Genomic DNA, 20,885 nt, shown 5'->3' with positions numbered 1-20,885 from the left:
ATCTTATATATAAAATCAATAAGCATGTATTAGCTGCGGTGTCAGTGACAAAAAGCTGATTTTCTTTTCAGTGTCTTAAAAATAGTTTTAGTCCACCTCTGAATCTGTCTATTAATTCAACAGCTCTGTATCACATTTTGGATGAAAAACATCTGACTTTTTTTTTTTTTTTAATATGAGTCTGATTTATGTTGAGGTCACACACCACCCAAAAAAGTAAAGAAAGGAAATAACTGGCAACATCTGTCATCAGTCCCACTGAATATTTTTCAATATGCTTATCTTTTCTTGAAAATATAAATCTTTTTATGCATTTTTATGTCTGTAGTCACAGTTTACATCAAGATTTGTAAATCAGTTGATGCTATCATACTCCTTCTTTCTTTTCCTTAGTAGAGATATCAATTGTCTTCCTTTCAAGTACATTATAATTGGTCATCATAACACTGCAGATCAGTGCTTTAAATGATCTTCTCTCCATTCACAGAAAAATCAAGTCCTGCAGCATCTAATGAGGAACTTTACTCCGAAGTCAGATTAGAAAGCAGTCTCGGTAATAAATATATAAGTCTATATAAAAATCTATAAGTTATATTCAAATTCAAATTCGAATTTATTTGTCACGTACACTGACACACGTACACGTACATGTATAGAAGTGCATTCACATTTAATCACATACATATAAACATACATACATGTATATATACACATACACATATAGCTGTGGTCAAAAGTTTACATACACTCATCAAGGGCATGAGTATCATGGTAGTTCTCAGCTTTTATTAATTTCTTTTGACACAGTTAAGTGTAGTCAACATATTTTCAATTGGGCTAATGTCAGAACTTTGAGCTTCTGGAATGAACTTTCCAATGGGACAGTCCTAAACAACTGTATGTAAGTACAAGTTATTCAAATTTCTCACCACCTTGCCAAGGTCTGGAAGTGGTTAGAATAATGAAAGGAGGACTACCTCTAAATTCTTAAACTTCACCCTTACTCAGTAGCTAGAGGGTTTAAACTTGGGCACAACTGAGTGTTTCAACAGGACAATGATAACAACCACAGATCAAAGTTATTTTTTTAATCGATAAAGCAGGCTAAAAGTAAACTTCTGGAATGGCTTTCCCAAAAGCTTGATCTCAGAAATTAATCCAGAAGCGTGCTTATTGTGACCCAAAGCACTTGATCAAGGTGCAACTTGCTGTAGGACCTCTTACCGAATTATTTGTAAGAGTGTATGTATACTTTTGACCCCATATGTACACATTTGTGTAAACTGGGGAAAATCCCAAACAAAACATGTACTCCCAATTCTCTTTATTTAAAGGCCCAAAAGAAAAAAGAAAAAAAAAAGATTAAATCATCATGTGCTGAGTCTGGGGCGAGGGGGATTACTCACCCATCACTGGAGGCGGAGTCAGTAGTTAAACAGGTCCTTGGTGGCAGGTCCCCTGAGATGGATGAGATTCACCTTGAGTTCCTTGAGGATCTGGATGTTGTAGGGCTGTCTTCGTTGACATTCCTTTGCAACATTGCATGGACATCAGGGGCATTGCCTCTGAACTGGGACACTCACTGTTGGTGGTTCCCCTTTCTAAGAAAGGGGGCCAGAGGGTGTGCTCCAACTACAAGGGAATCAAAATTCTTAGTAAGCCAGTGACCCACTGATAGAAATATATTCTCAAATCTTCTTTCTTATTATAGAAGACATTCCAACATATGCCGAGATCAACCGTCACAATAAAGCAAAAGCTAAGGAAAACCAGGGTAAGTAAAGCCTGCTATAATCTCCAGTGTTGAACTTGATAATTATTATAAAAATAATAATTTCTGATTAAAAATGAAGTCTTTTTTCTTATTTGTGTATGCATTTTAGTTTATATTAATAATTTACTGTCGTAATTAATGATTGTGAATTCTGAAATTGTGAATCTATTTTACTTTTTTGTTTGTATGTACTCACAGTTTAAATCACTAACAAAAGCTGTGATATTGATGTTTGCTTGCCTTTGTCAATTGCCTGATCCTTTTTGTGTTGTGGATGTGTGTTGTTTTTTTGTTTAGGGTTTTTTTTTTCCTTTCAATTTTTGGCCAACTGTATGCATCAGTTCCTTCTGAGTCTCAAAGAGATTTGTTTGGTAGTTTCTCTTCTATCTGTACCTTACACAAAGAGTTGGTGCACCCATAGATTGTCTTATAGTCCATCTTCTGCATTATCTAGTGTCTGTACTGTCCTGTTCTAGGAAGCAGGGTTAGCTAACAGCTCTGAGTTGTAATGAGTGAAACTGGGGTTTTCTGTTCCAGAAAGAGTGTTAACTTCAACTCTTAGTCGGTTTCTGGGGTGACAGTCTCTGTAAACCTAACCTGCTCACTGGCAGGTTTTCTTCTATAAACTCTGAGTTTCTCTGACTCCTTCCCTCCTTCTAGACTTGAACCAGCTGACTGACACATTCATTTCCTCATTCATAAAGATGCATTGACAAGTGAATTAATTTGCAGAAGTTTATGTTTTAACAAGAACTGAAATCCTAGACTTGAATTAGTTTGCTATTTTGTGTACTTAACATGACTGCTTCCACATTCATTCAGTTAGTACCAAGTATAGGTGCATTTTTTGAATTTTTGTGTTCCAGTTGCTGTATGTTCATTTTTCTTACCGGTGTGGCAGTCGGTGATACATTGTGCAATTCTATTTGTACTCTTTCCTTTTATTAGGTCCTCCTCCCCTGCCCAGCTGTCCTGCCTTAGACATATTGTGTACCATATACAATGTAATAATTGAAATAACATGGATAAAAGTGACAAAATAAACAGATAAACCCTGAAAAGGAAGCGCCCATAGCAAATTTATAGAGCTGATCTTGAAAAACCAAAATGTGTTTGGAACAACAGTTTATCACATTTAGTTAGGAACTGGACCCAAATGCAGGATTTTCCTGGTTGCGGCAGTGAATTTATTTACAGTGTTAGAACAAACAGTGCGATTTCTTCCATGGCAAAATTCCCGACTCTTGTGCAGTGCTCTCCTCCCGATCCGTAGTGCAAGATTAATCCAAAATGACTTATTTACAGCAGTGCTCACTCCCTGCACTGAGCCACTTAGGACAGGTCAACTGTTGAGGACATGACATTGATTGCAAAAGCTGCCAGACAGGATAGGATTAAGAAAAAAATATATATACTGTTGTCTTCTTTTCTGTTCTTAAAGATTGACATTCATATTGTGAATGTCAATCTCTTGTCATATCTTATTTCCTGGTCCTCTGTATTAAAATGAATGGTCTGCTATTTTTTTACTCATTGGCATGTTGAATTGCAGTATTGGGGATCCACTGATGATTGCTTTTTTCTCTGCTCATGCATGCGCTTAACACCGGGTGAACATATTCAGATTTGACTGAACTAACTCTGATCAGCTGTTCTGGAACAGAAGACACAGAGTTGCCAATTTCAGAGTTAATCAAACTTATTGTTTGTTTTTAAAGTCAGAGTTTGATGAATATGCTTCCTGGAATGGTGCCACACAGGGGTGTTAAAACAAACAAACAAACAAACACACAGCTTTGTGTAATAATAATAATAGTAAAGAATATTATGAAATTCATACGATTTATGTCAACTTCTAAGGCTGTCCACAAGTTCAGCAGCTGTATATCATTGTTTTCTGCGGCATAAATGCATCCTGAGATCTCATTTCTTTTTTAGAAGACAGTCCAACGTATGCCCAGGTCAACCGTCACAATAAAAGAGCATCCAAGAACAACCAGCGTAAGTAAAGCCTGCCATCCTCTCCAGTGATGATCTTAAAATTTGACTGGAATAAATAACATGAAAATCTGCTTTACTTATTTTTTTACTTGAATACATTTTAGTTTGTATCACTAATATGTCATACTCTGTATTTGTCTCAGATACAATTGAGAACTGACCTGTGAGTTAAAGACTTACTTTGTATTATGAGTTTACAGCTAAGCCTTTTAAATAATATTCTCTCCAGTCACAGTAAACTCGAGTCATGCATCAGCTGATGAAGCAGTTTATTCTGAAGTTAAATTAGGAAGTGCCCTCTGTAAGTAAGCTAACATGACTGTTATATTTAGTGATTTATTTGTATTCTTTAGCTTATAATATTGTTACTAAATGATAATCCCTATGTCCTTTTTGTGGCTGTTTTACAGGTCATTGAATCGAATTGTAGCAGTAAAACCAACCTCAAGCTTCTTATACAGAAATGTCTGTAACTTGTTCAGTATTTTGTACAGTTTTTTTTAGTGATAGTCATCATCCTTATAATATACAGTATACAATATATATAATATATGGTACAGACAAGGTGTTTTCATTTAGTTTTCATATTATCTGTATTCATTTAATAATAAAACATGATTTAAAGTTAGCTTTTGCAGTGTAACATAAAATAGGTTCCTCTATGGGTACAAAGAAATACTATAAATGCATGTATTGAAAGTTTTTGAACATTACCTAAAAGAGGACTGATATAATACTGCATGGATTTAAATGTGTGAATAAATGCATTTCTTCATGGAAATTGTATGCAGTTATAGTTTGGGTTTTTATCTTTTTTTATTTTGGCCTGAGCAGTGTTTTTGTTCTATCATGATATAGCTGTACAATATAATTGTAAAAATGTAAAGGATTTATCTTTTGTAACTTTCAACTAAATGACCATGTATACAATATGAATAGCAAATCATAGAGACAGCTTAAAGTTAATAGACAGTGTTTAGAAAATCCAATCAGAGTAAATTCTCCGCTATAAAAAAATTTCCTCTATATTGGACCTAATAATTTGCTCATGCACCATTTTTCTTCCGATCTTCACTGAAAATGGGAAAATACTATTTTCAGACAAAGACTCAAAATTTTGGCAATCTGGGTTGGTCAAAAATCAACCAAGCAACTTTTTTTTTTTTTTTTCGCAATTTTGAGACCAACTGAACAGCTTTATCCTTTCATCTCTGCATATAATGTTGGAACACCTGGGCTTGAGGTACCCCTGTTCTGAGTTAGCTTGGTTATAAAAGTGCCCTCCTTTCTGCAGTCACACCTCTCCATTGCTCTCTGTCTGGATTTTTGTTTAAAGCCTTCTGACTTGGACAAGCCAGGATATAGCATGATTTCTTGAGTCATTTTTTGTTGCTTTCTACATGCTTTGCTATGCATCCTGCATTAACGATGGGCAACAACATTTTGGTATTGATCCAATGTAGTGTACACTTTATGTAGTCCTGTACACTTTATGTAGTCCTGTATTGATTTACTGTTTTATGTAGCACCAAGGTCTTGGAGGAATGCTGTCTCGTTTCACTGTGTACCGAACCACTGTATATGGTTGACATGACAATAAAGCCACTTGACTTGAGTTTATATGTCTGTAATTGTTAGATGTATTTTTTTAGGCTGTAAGCTGTAATCATCAAAATTGTAAAAAATGTAAACAATGAAATATTTAACTTTACACGCAATTCAATTCAGTTTTATTTTTAAAGCATCAAAATCACAAAAATAATAATATAGGAACAAAAAAAAGTCAGACCACCTCCTCCAGAAAAAACTTCTTTTTAATAGGAAGAAATCTCCGAAATACAAACCTAAAACATAAATAAATCACTCACTCTACTCGACTATACAGCTCTAGCTCTTTGTCCCATATTTCCTACATCAATTTTATAACACAAAGCACAGTACAATGATGGACTGTGTTTACAGAAGATAGGCACTAGAGGGTGATATTATGTCATTTATAATTTATTGAATCTATGTTAACCTTTGGCAGAAATGGTTCCAAGACCTATCAGTCAGTGTTTGACTGCAACCTGTCTGCTAAACCCTGCAGTATCACAGTAACAGCTTAGTACAAATTGCATTTCTGAAAGCTTTACAATGTATAAATGTTGTGCTTTTTTCATAATGCTGTAGCGTGTAATCTTTTGTAATCCTAAATAGGGACTAAAAATAGCAGTCAAAACTACTGTTTCATACATATTCCTACATATATTATGTAGAAATGTATTTCATAAATACAGTATATTATTCATTTTGCTCTAACATGTTTTTTCTACACAGACAATGTCCTGAAAATGTCATTAGTTTAATTGCAGAAGACATTAGTTTAACCCTTTAAAGTTATTCTCATGACTTATTCTAATAACAGCCACAATAATTATCAAGCCAAAAATGACACATGAAATAAAATGTAAACCCTCATGCAGCTGTCAAGTCACTATTCATGAGTTACTATTTATCATTATTGTGTTGACAGGGGACATGTTCAAAACTGAAGTATTTGTGGTTCCTCATAACGAAGTGGGCATTTCAATATAACTGCAGTTGTGAGAGCTTTATTTAAAACAGGAAAGGGAGGAGAGATGGTGTGGTCTGAGAAAAGGACTCCGCAGAAAGCAAGTGTGCTCACGCTGATAAGAGATATAGCTTCCTTTCACCCACACTTCTCTTTTTATCTTGTTCATATGCATCAGTGCATCAAAGTGGAAACATTTCTCACAAGTACAGAGACATTTTCACCATTTTCAGTGTTGAATATCAGGATGGGACATGCTTTCTTCTGTGTATCTGGGTTGGTTTGTGAGTATACTGAATATTTACATTATGCAATGTCTATTTTTATATTAGTTTCTTTAAGAGCGCAGACGGTATGGTATTTTTATCCACTTCACTTTGATCACCTTTTAGTTAATGCAGGGTAGCTGGCGCTGGTGTAACTTAACTTAGTAGTGACATTGTTAATTACACACAATACTGTCATCAGTAAACCATCAGGACGTTTTAAATGCAAGGTTAATTTTAAGTTTTATAAGTATTAACTTCTATTTCAGTGCTGAACACACTTCTGTCTTGCGGACAAACTGAAGGTGATTGAATGCTTTTTCTTTTGTTTCTGTTGCATCACTTCAGATAGATATATATCACATAAATACCATCAACCATATTTTATTTGCAGAATTACTGCCAGTTTAGGCAGTAATTCTGCAAAATCTTATTTCTTTAACACAAACACTACTTATGCGTGCTGTGATTACTCATCTTTGCTACTTGAGCAGTTTCTTTGACAATGTATTACGACAAGGAACACAAAACTAACATAGTTACTAAAGATTGTGTAAGAAAATGACAAAAATATCTTGAAGAACTGCTGAGTATTGTTTGCTTTACTTACGCGGACATGCATGTGTTCATTCTGAAAGATAAACCCAAACCTGATCTCAGTGTGTCTTCATCATGGCTGAGTCCTGGGGCATCAGTGACTCTACACTGCAGTGTTAGAAGTCACTCTGCAGAATGGAGGTTCTACTGGTATCAGGCTTTTTTCAAAAATTCAAGCAAGGGCTACTACTTTGAGCTGCTACCAGGTGGTAAAAATGGAACTGCACAAAATTCCTACATTGTTCATGGACAGAAACAGACGGCAGGATATGCATGTAGAGCTGGAAGACAGCAGCCAGAGCATTTCACTTCGGACAGCAAACCTGTATTTGTTTGGTCTGCAGGTAAGTTTGAATGTAATATCATTGCCATGATGCATAACAATACAGCTTCTGTTAATACAGTTACTTCAAGAAACATTTAGATTCCTAATTTCATAATATCTCAGTGGCTGTTTTGATCCCACATTACATGTTTCTAAGATTCTAGTTCAGCAACTGCAACTGTCAAAGTGACTCCTGACAGAGTGCAGCACTTCTCTGAAGAGTCTGTCTCACTGCGCTGTGAGGGAAAACCTTCTGAGTGGAGAGTGATGAGGCTGAGTGAAGCAGGCTACCTTGCAAACTGTTCTGTCTGGGGAACAATGAGTGGATCCACCTGCACGATCAAAAATGCTACAGCCAAACCAGCCGTGTACTGGTGTGAGTCTAAACTGGGTGGCTTCAGCAATGCTGTCAACAACACAGTGCAAAGTAAGTATTTTTACATCCTTTTTTTCTTTTTTTTTCTTTTCTTTTTTTTTTGTTTGTTTGTTTTCCTGTATGACTCTGCAGGTTCTGCCCACATTGTGTCACAGTAAGCATCCTTTCAGTCAATAAGATTATATTTTTGAAAGTGTTAGAGTTATGTTTGTGTAAATATAAAAATGCAAGCGTAGTAAACATACTCATTCCTCACCTTTATCTTATTATTTTTTATTCAATTTGTCATTAATGTGAAAACATGCCTCCAGTAAGTCATCAGACCTTTCTGTTACCTTACATTACCACAGGCCCCAATCTTTCTGCCTGAGTTTTGAATTTTTGTATTTACCTTTTATGTTTAATTGTTCTGAGTCTTTGAGTTTTGAATTTTATTTATTTCAGGTTTGGTTCTTTATGGATATCTGCTCAATTTTGTCTTTAGACTTTTGCAAATTTCATTGGTTTCAATTCTCCTCGCCTCCCTGTATTAAATCTGTTATTAAATCTCTGTCCCTGTCAATCGCCCAAGGTTAACCCAAAACCTTTCCAAGCTCTTTAGATTCCTGTCTTAGGTGCTTCTTTGTTTAGTCACTTCCTGTTTTATTTTAGTAGTCTCCTGTTCCTGTGATGGTCCTGTGTCTCCAACACAGTATTTTAAGTTTTCTGTAGTATTTGGTTTCTTGTGTTTAAGTGTTTTTTTATTTTTATTTCTTTGCAATATTAGTACATTGTTATGGTCTCTGTTAGTCACTACCTGTTCTGCTCTGACAGTCCCTCTTTTCATGTGACGTGATGTTCAATTTACTTCCTCTGTCTTGTCAGTTACATTCAGCAGTGTCAAATCATCAACAGATTCGATACTGCAGTTAATGCTCACCCTTCTACTCACTTAGCTGTAGTCAGCCTGCAACCCACAGCCGTGCAACTCTCTCCCGTCTCCTCACTGCACCATAATCTAGTATGAAAGAACAGACACCTCTCCCCCACCTTTCACTTTCACTCACGACCAGGTTCAGAGACAAATAATAAGACTCCACTTGGGGAAGTCTACTGGACAGATGGGGTGAGTCCCTGCCTCATCAAGGGCTGTGCCTCCATCATCTACAAGCGATCTATAGACAGGCCACATTAGGAACCTCTTCACTTATCTTAGTAGCTCCACTTCGGACATCAGCAGATGTCCTCATCTAACTTCTCAATTGTGTTTATGCCGATCTGGACCAGCCAGCAAGCACTGTGAGGGTCACACTTTTTGACTTTTACAGTGCATTCAATACCATCAGGCCGGCCCTCCTGGGTGATAAGCTGACAGCAATGCAGATGGATGCTTCTCTTGTGTCCTGGTACCTTTACATCACAGACTTCAGCCACTGCACTGAGACCTGCCGTCTTCAGACGATTTCTGATAACTCTGCGAAGGGTGAATTCATCGGTGGGGATGATGAGACAGAGTATCAGGCTGTGGTTCACTCTTTGTCTCATGGTGGGAGCAGAATAATCTGCAGCTCAATGTGACAAAAACCAAGGAAGTGACTGTGGACTTTAGGAGGACCAGGAAACCAGTAAACCCTGTTTTAATCCAGGGGGTTGACAGTGTAGACAGTGTGGAGGACAATAAATACCTCGGAGTACACACTGACAATAAACTGGACTGGGTTAAAAGCACAACTCTACTCTCCAGGATGGACCAGAGCTGTCTCTATTTTGTGAGGCAACTGAGGTCTTTTAACATCTGTCAGACAATGCTCTGAATTTTCTACACGTCTTTGTAACCAGGGCCGTCCTCTAGTACGTATTCTGATGTGACATTGTCTGACTGTTTTACAGAAAGCAATATAATACTTGTGAGCCCGGTCCACCCAGTTACTGAGGGAGAAGCTGTTACGCTCCACTGCAAACTGAGGAACAAAACTTTAAAATCCTCTGTGCTTTTCTTTCGAAATGATAACCTCATCAGCAATAACACCAGAGGGAAGCTGAATATCCCTGCAGTGTCAAAATCAGATGAAGGCTTTTATAAGTGTCAATATTCAGAAAAACAGTCACCACAGAGCTGGATGTCAGTAAAGGGTAAGTTTGTTTAAAACTCTTCTTCAGCCCTTCTTTTTGCTAATACTCCCTGCAACAACACTTTTGGTGTTTTTATGTGAATATGGATCATTTTAAATCACATTAATGTACTAATAGTAGTGAGTATTCATATTTTGTGAAAACAACTGAACATAAAACTTAAAAATAAAATGTATTTGTTTTTTATTGTAGCGGTATCCAGGCCTTTAAAGTCTTCATTTACTGCGCAGATGATTATTGGATTTGTTTGTGGGATTTTACTGATTGCTATCCTACTCATGATTTATCTGAAAGTCAAAGGGTGAGGCCTTTTCAATTGATTAAAATCTGATTCTGCCTTCAGTTTCTAATGCAAAATAATATATTTTCCTTATAAAAATTATTGAGTAATCATCTTAAAGAGCATACATGTTTATTAGTCATCAATTATTTCTATTCACTTTTTTTTCAATATTCTTAACATTATTTTCTTTCAATTATTTTACTACATTTTACAGAACACAGTGCAAACAAACCCATGTTGATTCTGCAGATTCTGAGGTTAGCCAGAATGCATGTCAGCTTGAAGCGCTCTACTCTGAAGTCCATGGTCAGTTTTGATTAACTAACGCAAATCTTCAAAGGTTTTTAAAAGATACTGACAAAAAACCTTTAAAATGTCCCTTTTTTAAATGTACGGACATATTTTTAAAATTAGATTCCACTTTTGCAGCATTTCAGTTTCTGAAATATCATTAAACTGTCTGTTTTCTGTCATCTTTTAGATGATAATCTGCTGTATGCCCTGGTAATGCACAAAAACAAAGGTGAAACCCAGAACAATGCAGGTATTTTAAACTAGCATTCAATTCAATTTCAGTTTCCTGTTCATGTTAGTTAAACTTGATTGTTTTTGTAATTTATGTCATATTTAACAAACATAATTTGGTCCGTAACTGGTTTCTCCATTCACAGGTAGACCATCACAGGCAGCAGCGGAAGGTGCTATCTATTCTGAAGTCAGACTACAGGAAAACAGCTTTTGGTAATATAGGCACATATTAAGTCTGTTGTCTGTGTGTGTGTGTGTGTGTGTGTGTGTGTGTGTGTGTGTGTTTCATCTATGTACAGTATACATCATCTGTATATATGTTTTCATCCAAGTTCATAGAAAGAAGCTTCAGCTTTACAGCAAGAATTTCCTGGGTTTGAGTCGACCTAGTTGGACCTTTCTGTGTGCAGCTTGCATTTTATGTGTGCCTGTGTGGGTTCTCTCAGAGTACTCTGCTTCCTCCTACAGTCCAAAGACATGCATGTTAGGTTAACTATGTCTGTGAATGTCCAAAGTCATCTGACTGTGTTAGCCAAAATGTTCAGGGTGTATCCCACTTTTTTCCCTGTGACAGCTGGGAGAGGGTCCAGGAAGATTTTCTCTGTAATTGAACATATTTTGCATCTGTAGCCCTTACAGTTGTCTGGATTGGTGTTAAAGCTGCTTCTTTCATTTTTTTTTATACTTTTGCACTTTTCCACTTGAATTCTGCTTGTCCTTCAGTCTTGTCCACACTTCCACTTAAAATCTAAAGGTGAGAGGTCTTTCTCTGAGTCTCCCCTCTTTTGTAAAGTCCCCCTCCTGTTTGGAAATTGTTTAATCAATCTTGAAGACCTAGCTATTTTCACAGGCTTTTGGGTCCCTTTGAAACCGGCTATGGGTCTGTTCTGTCTTAGTTTATCTTGGTTCTTTATGTTATTTGTGCACGTATGTGTATATGTACACATGCACACGTGAGTATCTGTGTGTATATACTGTACGTGTTCCCTTTCAGCACATGATGCGATAAATAGTAACTCAGGAATGGTGAATGGTGATATGACTGCTACAGGAGACTTTACATTTCATTTCATGTGTCATTTTTGGCTTGATAGCTATTGTGGCGGTTATTAAAGAAGTCATTACCATGATTTTAAATGTTTTCTGCAATTTAAATTAACTACACTTTCAGTACATCATCTGTGTAAAAAACAGTGTACAGAAAATTTAATGATAATAATCATAAAGAAAGAAATGCAAGAAATACGCCTGGCATGACTGTATGAAATTTATTTCCTCTTTTGTCATCATATTCTGTTCAAACCTGCCAAACTGTCAATAAATGTGTCACTGTTAATTTCTGTGCCTTTTTAGCACCACATAAAGAATATATATAAATATCACATGTGGTGATGTGCTATACAAATAAACCTTACTTGATTTGACGAATAAAAAAAATGTGATCATCATTAACAAAATGCATGTGTAATAGTGTGCTCCAGAAATTTTTCATTTAACGTTACTACTACTGCTAAAATGTGATCTTTGCATAAATTTTTAATTTTTAATCACATTGGGGAGTGAGAGGGGGACTCAAGGTTTAGACTGCATTCATCAGCACTACTCAAGGGAGGATCATTCCACACTAGGGGAATATTGCTCACCACAAAGCCAAATTATGTGATTTGGTGAATTTGAAATTTAATTTACTGATTAATTAGTAAATTAAATGTGAAATTTGCCTTCAGTTTTTACATTTTGTTGCAGTTATCTATGTTGTTAACTTGCATGAATGGAGAGCAGCCAAGTTAAACACACCTCCAACATCCAATGAAGACAGAATCATCAGAGCTACTGAGTCTGACAGTGGAGGATACAGCTGCCGGGGCAGAAGGGACTATTTCTTCTCAGAGTGGAGTGATATCATCACACTGACTGTGTCATGTGAGTTAGCAAGAGCACTACCTGTTGCAGCAACAAAAGATAAGGATGGCGCCAGTGTCTGGCAGCCTCGCCTCTGTCAGTGCACCCCAGGGCAGCTGTGGCTACAATGTAGCTTGCCATCACCAGTGTGTGAATGTGTGTGTGAATGTGTGGATGACTGAATGTAGTGTAAAGCGCTTTGGGGTCCTTAGTGACTAAATAAAGCACTATACAAATACAGGCCATTTACCATTTGATTCTGTTGTTTTTAGTGTGTATTAAATGGAGATTTCATTTTTGTGCAAATGTTAGTTAAAGAGTCTGCTGGTTCTGTCTGTGGGAAACTGAGGGCTCAGAATTGAACGTAAATGTACAAATAAGCTAGTGAGTAATTTTCTAGTGAGTAAGCTGTTTAGTGCAAACATATCAGCTAATTTCTTGTTCAGAGGTTTACACAAAATTTACTCCCATCATGTTTTTGTGGTTATTTGGATATTCTGCACTATGAACACTGCTCTTAAATCCACAGTGCATGCTGTGTGTTGTGTAGATGTATAAAATGTCCATAAATGATACTAAACTATAACCATATACCGTGAAAACTTGTAGAATACAGTTCTACAAGTTATGTCTGTGTTGAGTTTTTCTTCTTCATATACAACAAGCTATATTGTGAATGTATGGATATATTTTCCAATCAAATATATTTTGTTATGCAGGCTAAAGGCAACATTTTACTAACTGTATATCAAATAAATTGATTTCAGTGAGTGCTCATAACAACACAGGAGCACCTGATGGAGGCCCTAAATCATACACTCACACAACGTGAGTTGTATACGGTAGTGGTCAGTGTTATGTTGCTAGTGTGAGAAAACTGAAACACACATATGCACAGAATCAGGAAAATCTGAATTATAGCAGCAACACAGCAAACATCCGTGACAACCCCTTGGATGTTATCTGACACGATACTAAACAGTATCAAAGACAGAGTTTACAGCCATAAAATACCCCCACCCACAATGCTCTTCTCTCTCACTCACTGCAGGATACACATGTCTGCTCAGCACAGGAAGTCATGTCACTGTATGGAGGGTGGGGCAGAAGTTTACGTTTCTGCTTAAACTATTGTTTTTTAAACATTGCATGTATTTAATCCACACTATCATCCACGTTTTACTAGGGGCAAATGTTATAGGAAGCTTTGTAAATATGCCCATGCAGAGTTCAAGTTGCAAAGCAGAGTAACGATTACACTACTGTGCTCAATGTCCCATCACATTGATCTGGTGTGAAGTGATGTCTAATTCCTGACTGAAAAACAAAGTAGATGGGAAAAAGTGCCAGAATCAACACATTACAGTTGATAGTACAGCTACATGTATTACATATTGCTTTCTATATATTTTAGCTGCATATCCTCCCAAGAGCCAGAAATTCATTCTATTCCTCTGTGGGGAGAATATATTTGCTTTTAAGAAGGATAGATAGATGTCCATTATGGGTAGTATGGTGGCACGGTGGTTAGCACTGTTGCCTCACATCAAGAAGGTCCTGAGAAGATCAATTCCACCATCAACATTATAACTTGGTGTTAGCTTGATATTTGTTAATAATTTGAAGACACATATGAGTCTACAGGAAAAAAATAAAAACTTTTCACAAACTTACGTCTGCCTGTTCCTCATCTCCCAGCATGCTTAAATTAATTTACAGGGATCACGAATACCTTTTTAAAGTTCCAGTAGAGTAACAGAATGCAGGTAGAACAGAGTTTTTTTTTTTTACTGTTTAGATATTTGTTGATATTTACTGCTTTTTTTCCCAAAGAGTTTTGCAATAAAGTTCTCAAACTTTTACACAAAAAGCATACAATTTTGTTTCCTGTAAATTGCATCTATTCAAAACCCTGCAAGAATACCACAGACCTCGTGTGTTAACGTTAAATACATGGCGTTCCTCTGCTACAACCTGCCCCATTACTGGGGTGTGTTGTAACACATGCTACAGAGAATTGTAACAATTAGAAAAAAGAAGCAGAAACTGAATCCACACCAGAGAAAGTACACAAGAAGTGGTTTAGTGGAATAAAGGTGTTTGTGTTTATTTCCCTACAACTGACCATAATCCAAATTCACTCTTTTGTGTGGGTGTGCAAATTAGTTTAACAGAAAAAACTTTCACAACACCACAAATACTTAATAAACATTTTTTTTATTATTAGTCCCATGCGAAAAAGATAAGTTTGTGTGATGGGGTGTGGTCTGCAGTGTGGCTGCAGGGCATGGGTGGACCAGTGGGTTCAGGCTGTAGTGTCACTGGAGGTCACTGGATCCTATCATTATGATCATGCATCCCCTATTTTTAGGGTAGCTGCCAGGGCTGGAAGTGGAGACCGGTAGCTGAGCATGGGTCATACTTGCTACAGTCTCATTTAAAGCTTATATATTATCTGTATCAAAAATACAATAGCAGTATGCATGTAACCCTATAGTGCAGCCTTGGTGTGCCCAAGGGTAATTTTACCCAAACTTCCTCTGGCTTTGAGCTGCCAAATGGCTCCATACAGACAAAGGTTTTTATCATCTGAGGTCAGAGTCTTTAGCGTTAGTTTTCATTTCTTTAACAAGTTTCTCTTTCTTTTTCTTCTGATTGCCTTCAGTTTTTCCCAAGACATTCTTTTTGCATTTTTTTCTGTGACTCTGTCAGCCTTTGCAATGATTTGTAGAATTAGCTCAGTGTTATGTGGCAGATCACATGTTCTTTAGTCACTGATTTAACTGACTCTCCCTTCTTTGAGACCTCATCAGATGCTTTTTTTGTTTTAAATATCAGCAGGCACACCTCAATCATTCTTTCTTTTCCACTATCTAGGTATGCTGTTAAAGTACAAGTATATGCAAAATTAATAAACTATTCATACTTTGGGGAAGGGGGTGTTAGAACACTTTTATAACATACGTTAGAACCCACCCCACCCTTGTCAGTCATTGTTTAACTAACTGTATTTGCGTAGTGCATTAAAATAAGCAGGGGAAAAAAGCATCACAGTTTAATATAAGTCATTTTATCTGTAGCTGTTTAATTACTTAACAAAGTTTAGTGCTGGTCAAAAAAAAAATACTTTCGTAATGCAAATTATCATCGGTGTATTTGTATTGTTTAGTTTCACTATATTTGTATGACAGGTCATTTGATAAAAACTGCTTGATAAGTTTGTGCAGCACCAGGACAGTATAAACATGTCACAGTATGCTGTGACCAGATCTTCTTAAGGTGTGTTAGTTCTGTTGAAAAAGGGAAGGAAGCTGAAAGAAGAAGTGTTAAACCCTCTTGGTTTCCTTCACAGCTCTTTGGTATCTGCTGTGCTGCTGCTTCACTCTCTCTCTTTACAGAAAGTTGTAGAAGTTTTCAGACGTGTCACTGCTGGGTGTGAGGATGGGAGCCACTTTGCTCTGTGAGCTGGGCCTATTCTGTGAGTACATCACTGACTCCTATTGTTTGACTCATACTGATCCATAAACATGTTTTAGTAAGAAGAACAGAGCATCAGTCATTTGGACCATTTCAGGTCATGTGATCAGAGGACTCTCATGTTTGTTACCAACATGTTTGTTTGTAGACTGGATTAGATTTTAGTGCACTGACTCAGATCAGAGTGGAGCTGCTTTAGTTTATCTAACAAAGGTTTGTTTCTCCATCAGTGATAATTTGATGCATTTAAAATCATAATTTAAAACCAATCATAGTAGACACTAGTAAAACCCCAAATGTTTTATTTATGCCATACTTGATTATTTGAACCAATGTCTGAAGTTTCTGTCTTTATTGTAGTGCTCTGTACGCTCCTCTGTACTGGACACACTCAAGGTGACTGAACAGTTGTTTTATTTTATTTATGATTTTTTTTTATCTCCACATACGGCATCACTCTTTAGCATTTTATCTTTCTGTAATTCTGTATTTATTTATTTAGAACTGATATTTTAACTAAAAAAAAAAAATTTATGAACACAAACACAGATTGTTTCATGCGTAAAAGTGTTTCAGATTTCTAATGGTGTGATTGTGTTGGATTCTAGCTGCTGTGCTAACTATTGAACCCAACTGGTCCAGTTTTGTTATTCAAGAGTTTGTTACCTTCATATGTGACATGAATGAAGGTGACGACACTGACTGGGAATACAAAATCAACAAGGATGGTCGAGAATTTATCCCCTACAACACACACAAAGACTATACATTAGAAATTAGCTCTAAGGGTGACAGTGGTGAATATCAGTGCTCTGGTCGCAAAAAGAGGTCACATAAAACAAAGAACAGTAATACTGTCTCTATAATTGCAATAGGTAAGTCCTCTGTGAACAATAGCATGAATTGTTCTGTTCAAATTATTTCCTTCCCTTCTTTTTTATAACAGCAGATAAACCCAGGGCCACACTGACAGCAGGAACAACAATCATACCAGTAGGGGGCAGTGTGACACTGACCTGCTCTGTGCAGAGCTCTGATGGATGGAAATATGAGTGGTTCAGACGAACCCAAACAACCTCTGAAAGTAAAATCAGAGATCAACAAAACAGAGATATCAGAGTATCTGAAGGAGGAATCTACAGCTGCAGAGGAAAAAGAGGAAACCCAGTTTACTACACTGATAGAAGTGATGATGTCACTATTGAGAAAACCAGTGAGTTCAGTCATTTAGTTTGAAATATACATTCACTCATGATTATCAAACATACAATGTTAAGTTTTCTGTGTTGATTTCATGTTTCTGTTTGTATCTCAACTGTTAATATGTGTGAACAGTTTCCAATAAAGTTGTTGTAAAACAACGACCCAACTGGCCTCAGATATTCAGAGGTGAGACGATCACTCTGACATGTGAGGTGCAGGAAGGAGGTGAAACCACTGAGTGGGAGTATGAATGGAGAGGACCCAGGACACCCACACAGTGGACACACAATAATGATGTGACATTCAGAGTTTCTGAGTCCAGCAGTGGAGACTACATGTGTAAGAGTCGACGCAGAGATGACTCATATTCTTCAACAGAGTGGAGTGAAGCCTTCACATTGTCAGCATCAAGTAAGTTATGTGTGTATATACAATATTATTATTATTATTATTATTATTATTGTAGTATTTTGAGGCAAATGAATCTAGTGAGTTGAACCACCTAACATCTTCTTCTGGCCCTGGATAAATGGAAGAAGATGGATGGATGGGAGTATTGAAATTTAAATAAGTGAAGTTTTGTCAATAATGAATACTGGAAGGTTTATCCAGAAGAAAAACCACGACTTGTATTTTTGAAAAAGGGTCAAAAGCTGGGCCCAACTCAATCCAACCGTAACATAAGATCTAAAAGCCTAAAAAGAACAAAGTTTTGCACTTTGCAGAGAATTTAAAGACATAAAAATACTTAATTAAATATCATAAAGAAAATCATAAAGAAACCATAAGGTCATAAATTGCTGTTAATGTGTTTTTGTTTCTACTTGATGAAACATCAGGTGCGTCTTCTTCTTCTGTATTAATGCATAATGCTATAATTATTGAATTATGTGGTTACTTACTAGATAATAAAAAAGACAGAAATGATGAAAGAGTGAGTTGACGTAAAGCCATCAGTGTTAAAGCTGCTCAGAACCTTTAACTGTGTGGTCACAGGAAATGGAAGTAATACTGCTAGAGCATCATGCACTGAAGAAAAGGTCAAGGTCTAATTTAAAGGCAGATAATAGCCTTGCATGCCTCAGGTAGCACAGACCAGGGCAGTGTGATCCTGACCTGTAAATTGTGATGTTAAATAATATGTCTTTTTTCTCCTGCCTTTGTTCTACATACAACAGCAGTTAAACCAAAGGCCCAACTGACTACTAACAGCAGAGACGTTCCAGTAGCAGGCAAAGTGACTCTGAACTGCTCAGTGAACCTGTCATCTGAATGGAAATACTTCTGGTACAGAGGTAATAAATCCTCTGAACCCTTGACTACACAAGATGCTGCTCCTTCAGACGGACAAATCAGTGTCTCACAGGAAGGACTCTACAGGTCCAGAGCAGGAAGAGGAAACCCAGTTTACTACACAGACTACAGTGATCCAGTCAACATTGATAAAAACAGTGAGTTTGACTGAAAGTTAATGAGTATACAACCTTCAAAAGATTGTTGTGAGCCTTTCAATTTGACAATATTCAATATGATATTTGTATAATATTTAAAGTTTGAATAGCTCTTGTTTACCACTGGGTCATTGTTACAAATTGACTTTAGCTGCGTAGAAATACCGTAGTTTTTGAAAACATCAACATTATTTAAAGGTTAAAAGGTTCAGTACTACAGAGCCATCTTTAAAGTATAAATATGCAATAATATATATTTTTTCCTCTAACGCTGATTTTTAGTGCATATAATTTTGCTAATTGTTGACAGAAGTTACACCATCACATCGACATATTGTGGTTTAAGTAAGATGTTTTTGGTCAGTGGAGACCTAACAGCACAAAAGCACAGCTCCATCCTGTATTGTATTAACAGTCCAGGATACTGGTGGTTGTGTAATAGTGCGAGAGATATTCTTAGTACACTTTTGTCCCCTTTGTACTAAGTGAGAATTGTCTATATACCACAGAATACTACTGCAGAAAACAATACTAAGTATTGTTTTTGACCATGTCCATCCACCTTTATGACCATAGTGTACCCATCTTCTAATTAATGCTTCCAGCAGGTTAACGTGTCACAAAACTAAAGTCATCACAAACTGGTTTTTCGAACATGACAATGAGTTCTCTGTGTACTCACAGCCACCAGATCTCAATCCAGTGGGGCACCTTATGGATATGGTTGAACAGGAGATTTACATCATGCATGTGAAGATAACAAATCTGCAGCATCTACCCCCCCCACACACACACACACACACACAAAGTAAAGGAGAGAGGAAATGATGATTCCTGCCATGCAGTGACATAATTATAAGAAGATTTCCATAGGTGTCAATATACAGGAAAAGAATGTTGGGCTCTAGCATATGTTTGTAACCTTCAGGTTTATACAGAGATACTGTTATTGGGAATATGTGTTGTTCTTGTGCCATTAAAGAACCCTAAATCATTTTGGAGAATCTTTATACATAAATCTAATTAGAACCTAACATTTATTACAGCAGAGCCTGGGCCTGAAAACTCTTCGTTTCTCACTCCTTTGATTGTTGGACTTGTTTGTGGAATTTTACTGATTCTTCTTCTTCTGCTGTTGTATCGCTTCAAACTGTCAAAGGGTAAGGCCATCTTGCCTTATTATGTGATCTAAGTATTCATGCATCTAGTCTGAAGTAGATGTACTGTCATTGCACCAGAGCAGTTTGAAATTATTTTCTTTTTCGTTTTTTTACAGATTCATGCTTTAAGAGGTTGGTTCAACCCTTCCCACCCCTTTTTCAACCTTCTGGAATTGTTACATTTACAAATTTATGTTATATTTTTATTCCTCCAGGCCTCAGAGCAAAAATCAGCACTCTGCTACAAACCACATGACCAAGCAAGATGAAACTCAACACATTTCTCCTGTTCAAGGTCAGCCTTCACCCTGTATTGTTTTCTTGACAAATTGTAAACTCTGAGCTTAATACATTACGTCCTGATTAGATGTATTAGAAGATGCTCAAATTGCTATATATGACTATTTATTTTGTATTATTTATTTAACCATTGGCTTGATTTTACTCTGTATGTGATTATTTTTTCTACAAATCAAATAAAGACATCAATGACACAGAAAAAGGCACAGTATGTACCATGGAAAATAAAAATGAGTAGGACTTTTAATAATCTTTTTTTTTTTTTTTTGTCCCGTTTGGATCTTTAGCCATCAGAATTGTTGTCTTAAGGCCAAGAAAGATGCCAAGCGGATTTATTTTACCAAGTGGATCATCATGGCCTTGCCATATTGGTCCATTTGATTGACCTTTATTATAATTATGAATTTATTTTATTTTCAGTTGCTACAAACGGGACAGACATGACTGGGGATAGGACAGGGAGAAAGAATGAAAGAAAGAGAGAGAGAGAAAACCAAAGGGGAGAAGAGACGGTGAGAAAGGGGGGGAAGAAAGAAAAAACAAAAACAAACAAAAAAACAAAACACCTGGGTCACC

At 36.6% G+C, this 20,885-nt stretch overlaps 2 protein-coding genes across 3 annotated transcripts in view; both read left to right on the top strand.

Annotated features, from left to right (window-relative positions):
• The first annotated feature begins 6,465 nt into the window (after positions 1-6,465).
• Positions 6,466-11,259, top strand: LOC102207227 (low affinity immunoglobulin gamma Fc region receptor II-like). Of its 2 annotated transcripts, XM_005753694.1 has the most exons (10): positions 6,466-6,613; positions 6,865-6,900; positions 7,234-7,536; positions 7,675-7,944; positions 9,763-10,005; positions 10,198-10,306; positions 10,503-10,594; positions 10,770-10,832; positions 10,960-11,029; positions 11,149-11,259. In XM_005753694.1, the coding sequence occupies exons 1-10, from the start codon at positions 6,499-6,501 to the stop codon at positions 11,153-11,155; spliced, it is 1,308 nt and encodes a 435-aa protein (XP_005753751.1). In that variant the 5' UTR covers positions 6,466-6,498; the 3' UTR covers positions 11,156-11,259. The 2 variants fall into 2 exon arrangements, with proteins under 2 accessions (XP_005753751.1, XP_005753752.1); XM_005753695.1 differs by lacking the exon at positions 6,865-6,900.
• Positions 11,260-16,072: 4,813 nt separating this feature from the next.
• The window catches only part of LOC106455908 (uncharacterized), a 6,715-nt gene continuing 1,902 nt past the window's right edge, over positions 16,073-20,885 (top strand). Inside the window, exons 1-7 of the mRNA XM_005753693.2 lie at positions 16,073-16,196; positions 17,142-17,408; positions 17,531-17,809; positions 18,577-18,849; positions 19,896-20,009; positions 20,126-20,141; positions 20,225-20,304. Of these exons, the coding sequence (XP_005753750.2) occupies positions 16,160-16,196; positions 17,142-17,408; positions 17,531-17,809; positions 18,577-18,849; positions 19,896-20,009; positions 20,126-20,141; positions 20,225-20,304 (1,066 nt within the window). The 5' untranslated portion in view covers positions 16,073-16,159. The remainder of the gene's footprint in view (positions 16,197-17,141; positions 17,409-17,530; positions 17,810-18,576; positions 18,850-19,895; positions 20,010-20,125; positions 20,142-20,224; positions 20,305-20,885) is intronic.

Source organism: Pundamilia nyererei, unplaced genomic scaffold, assembly GCF_000239375.1.
Source record: "Pundamilia nyererei isolate P.nyererei 1_Seehausen unplaced genomic scaffold, PunNye1.0 scaffold00453, whole genome shotgun sequence".
NCBI lineage: Eukaryota > Metazoa > Chordata > Actinopteri > Cichliformes > Cichlidae > Pundamilia > Pundamilia nyererei.
The sequence above is the reverse complement of the archived record's forward strand: the minus strand, read 5'-3'. Positions and strand labels throughout refer to the sequence as shown.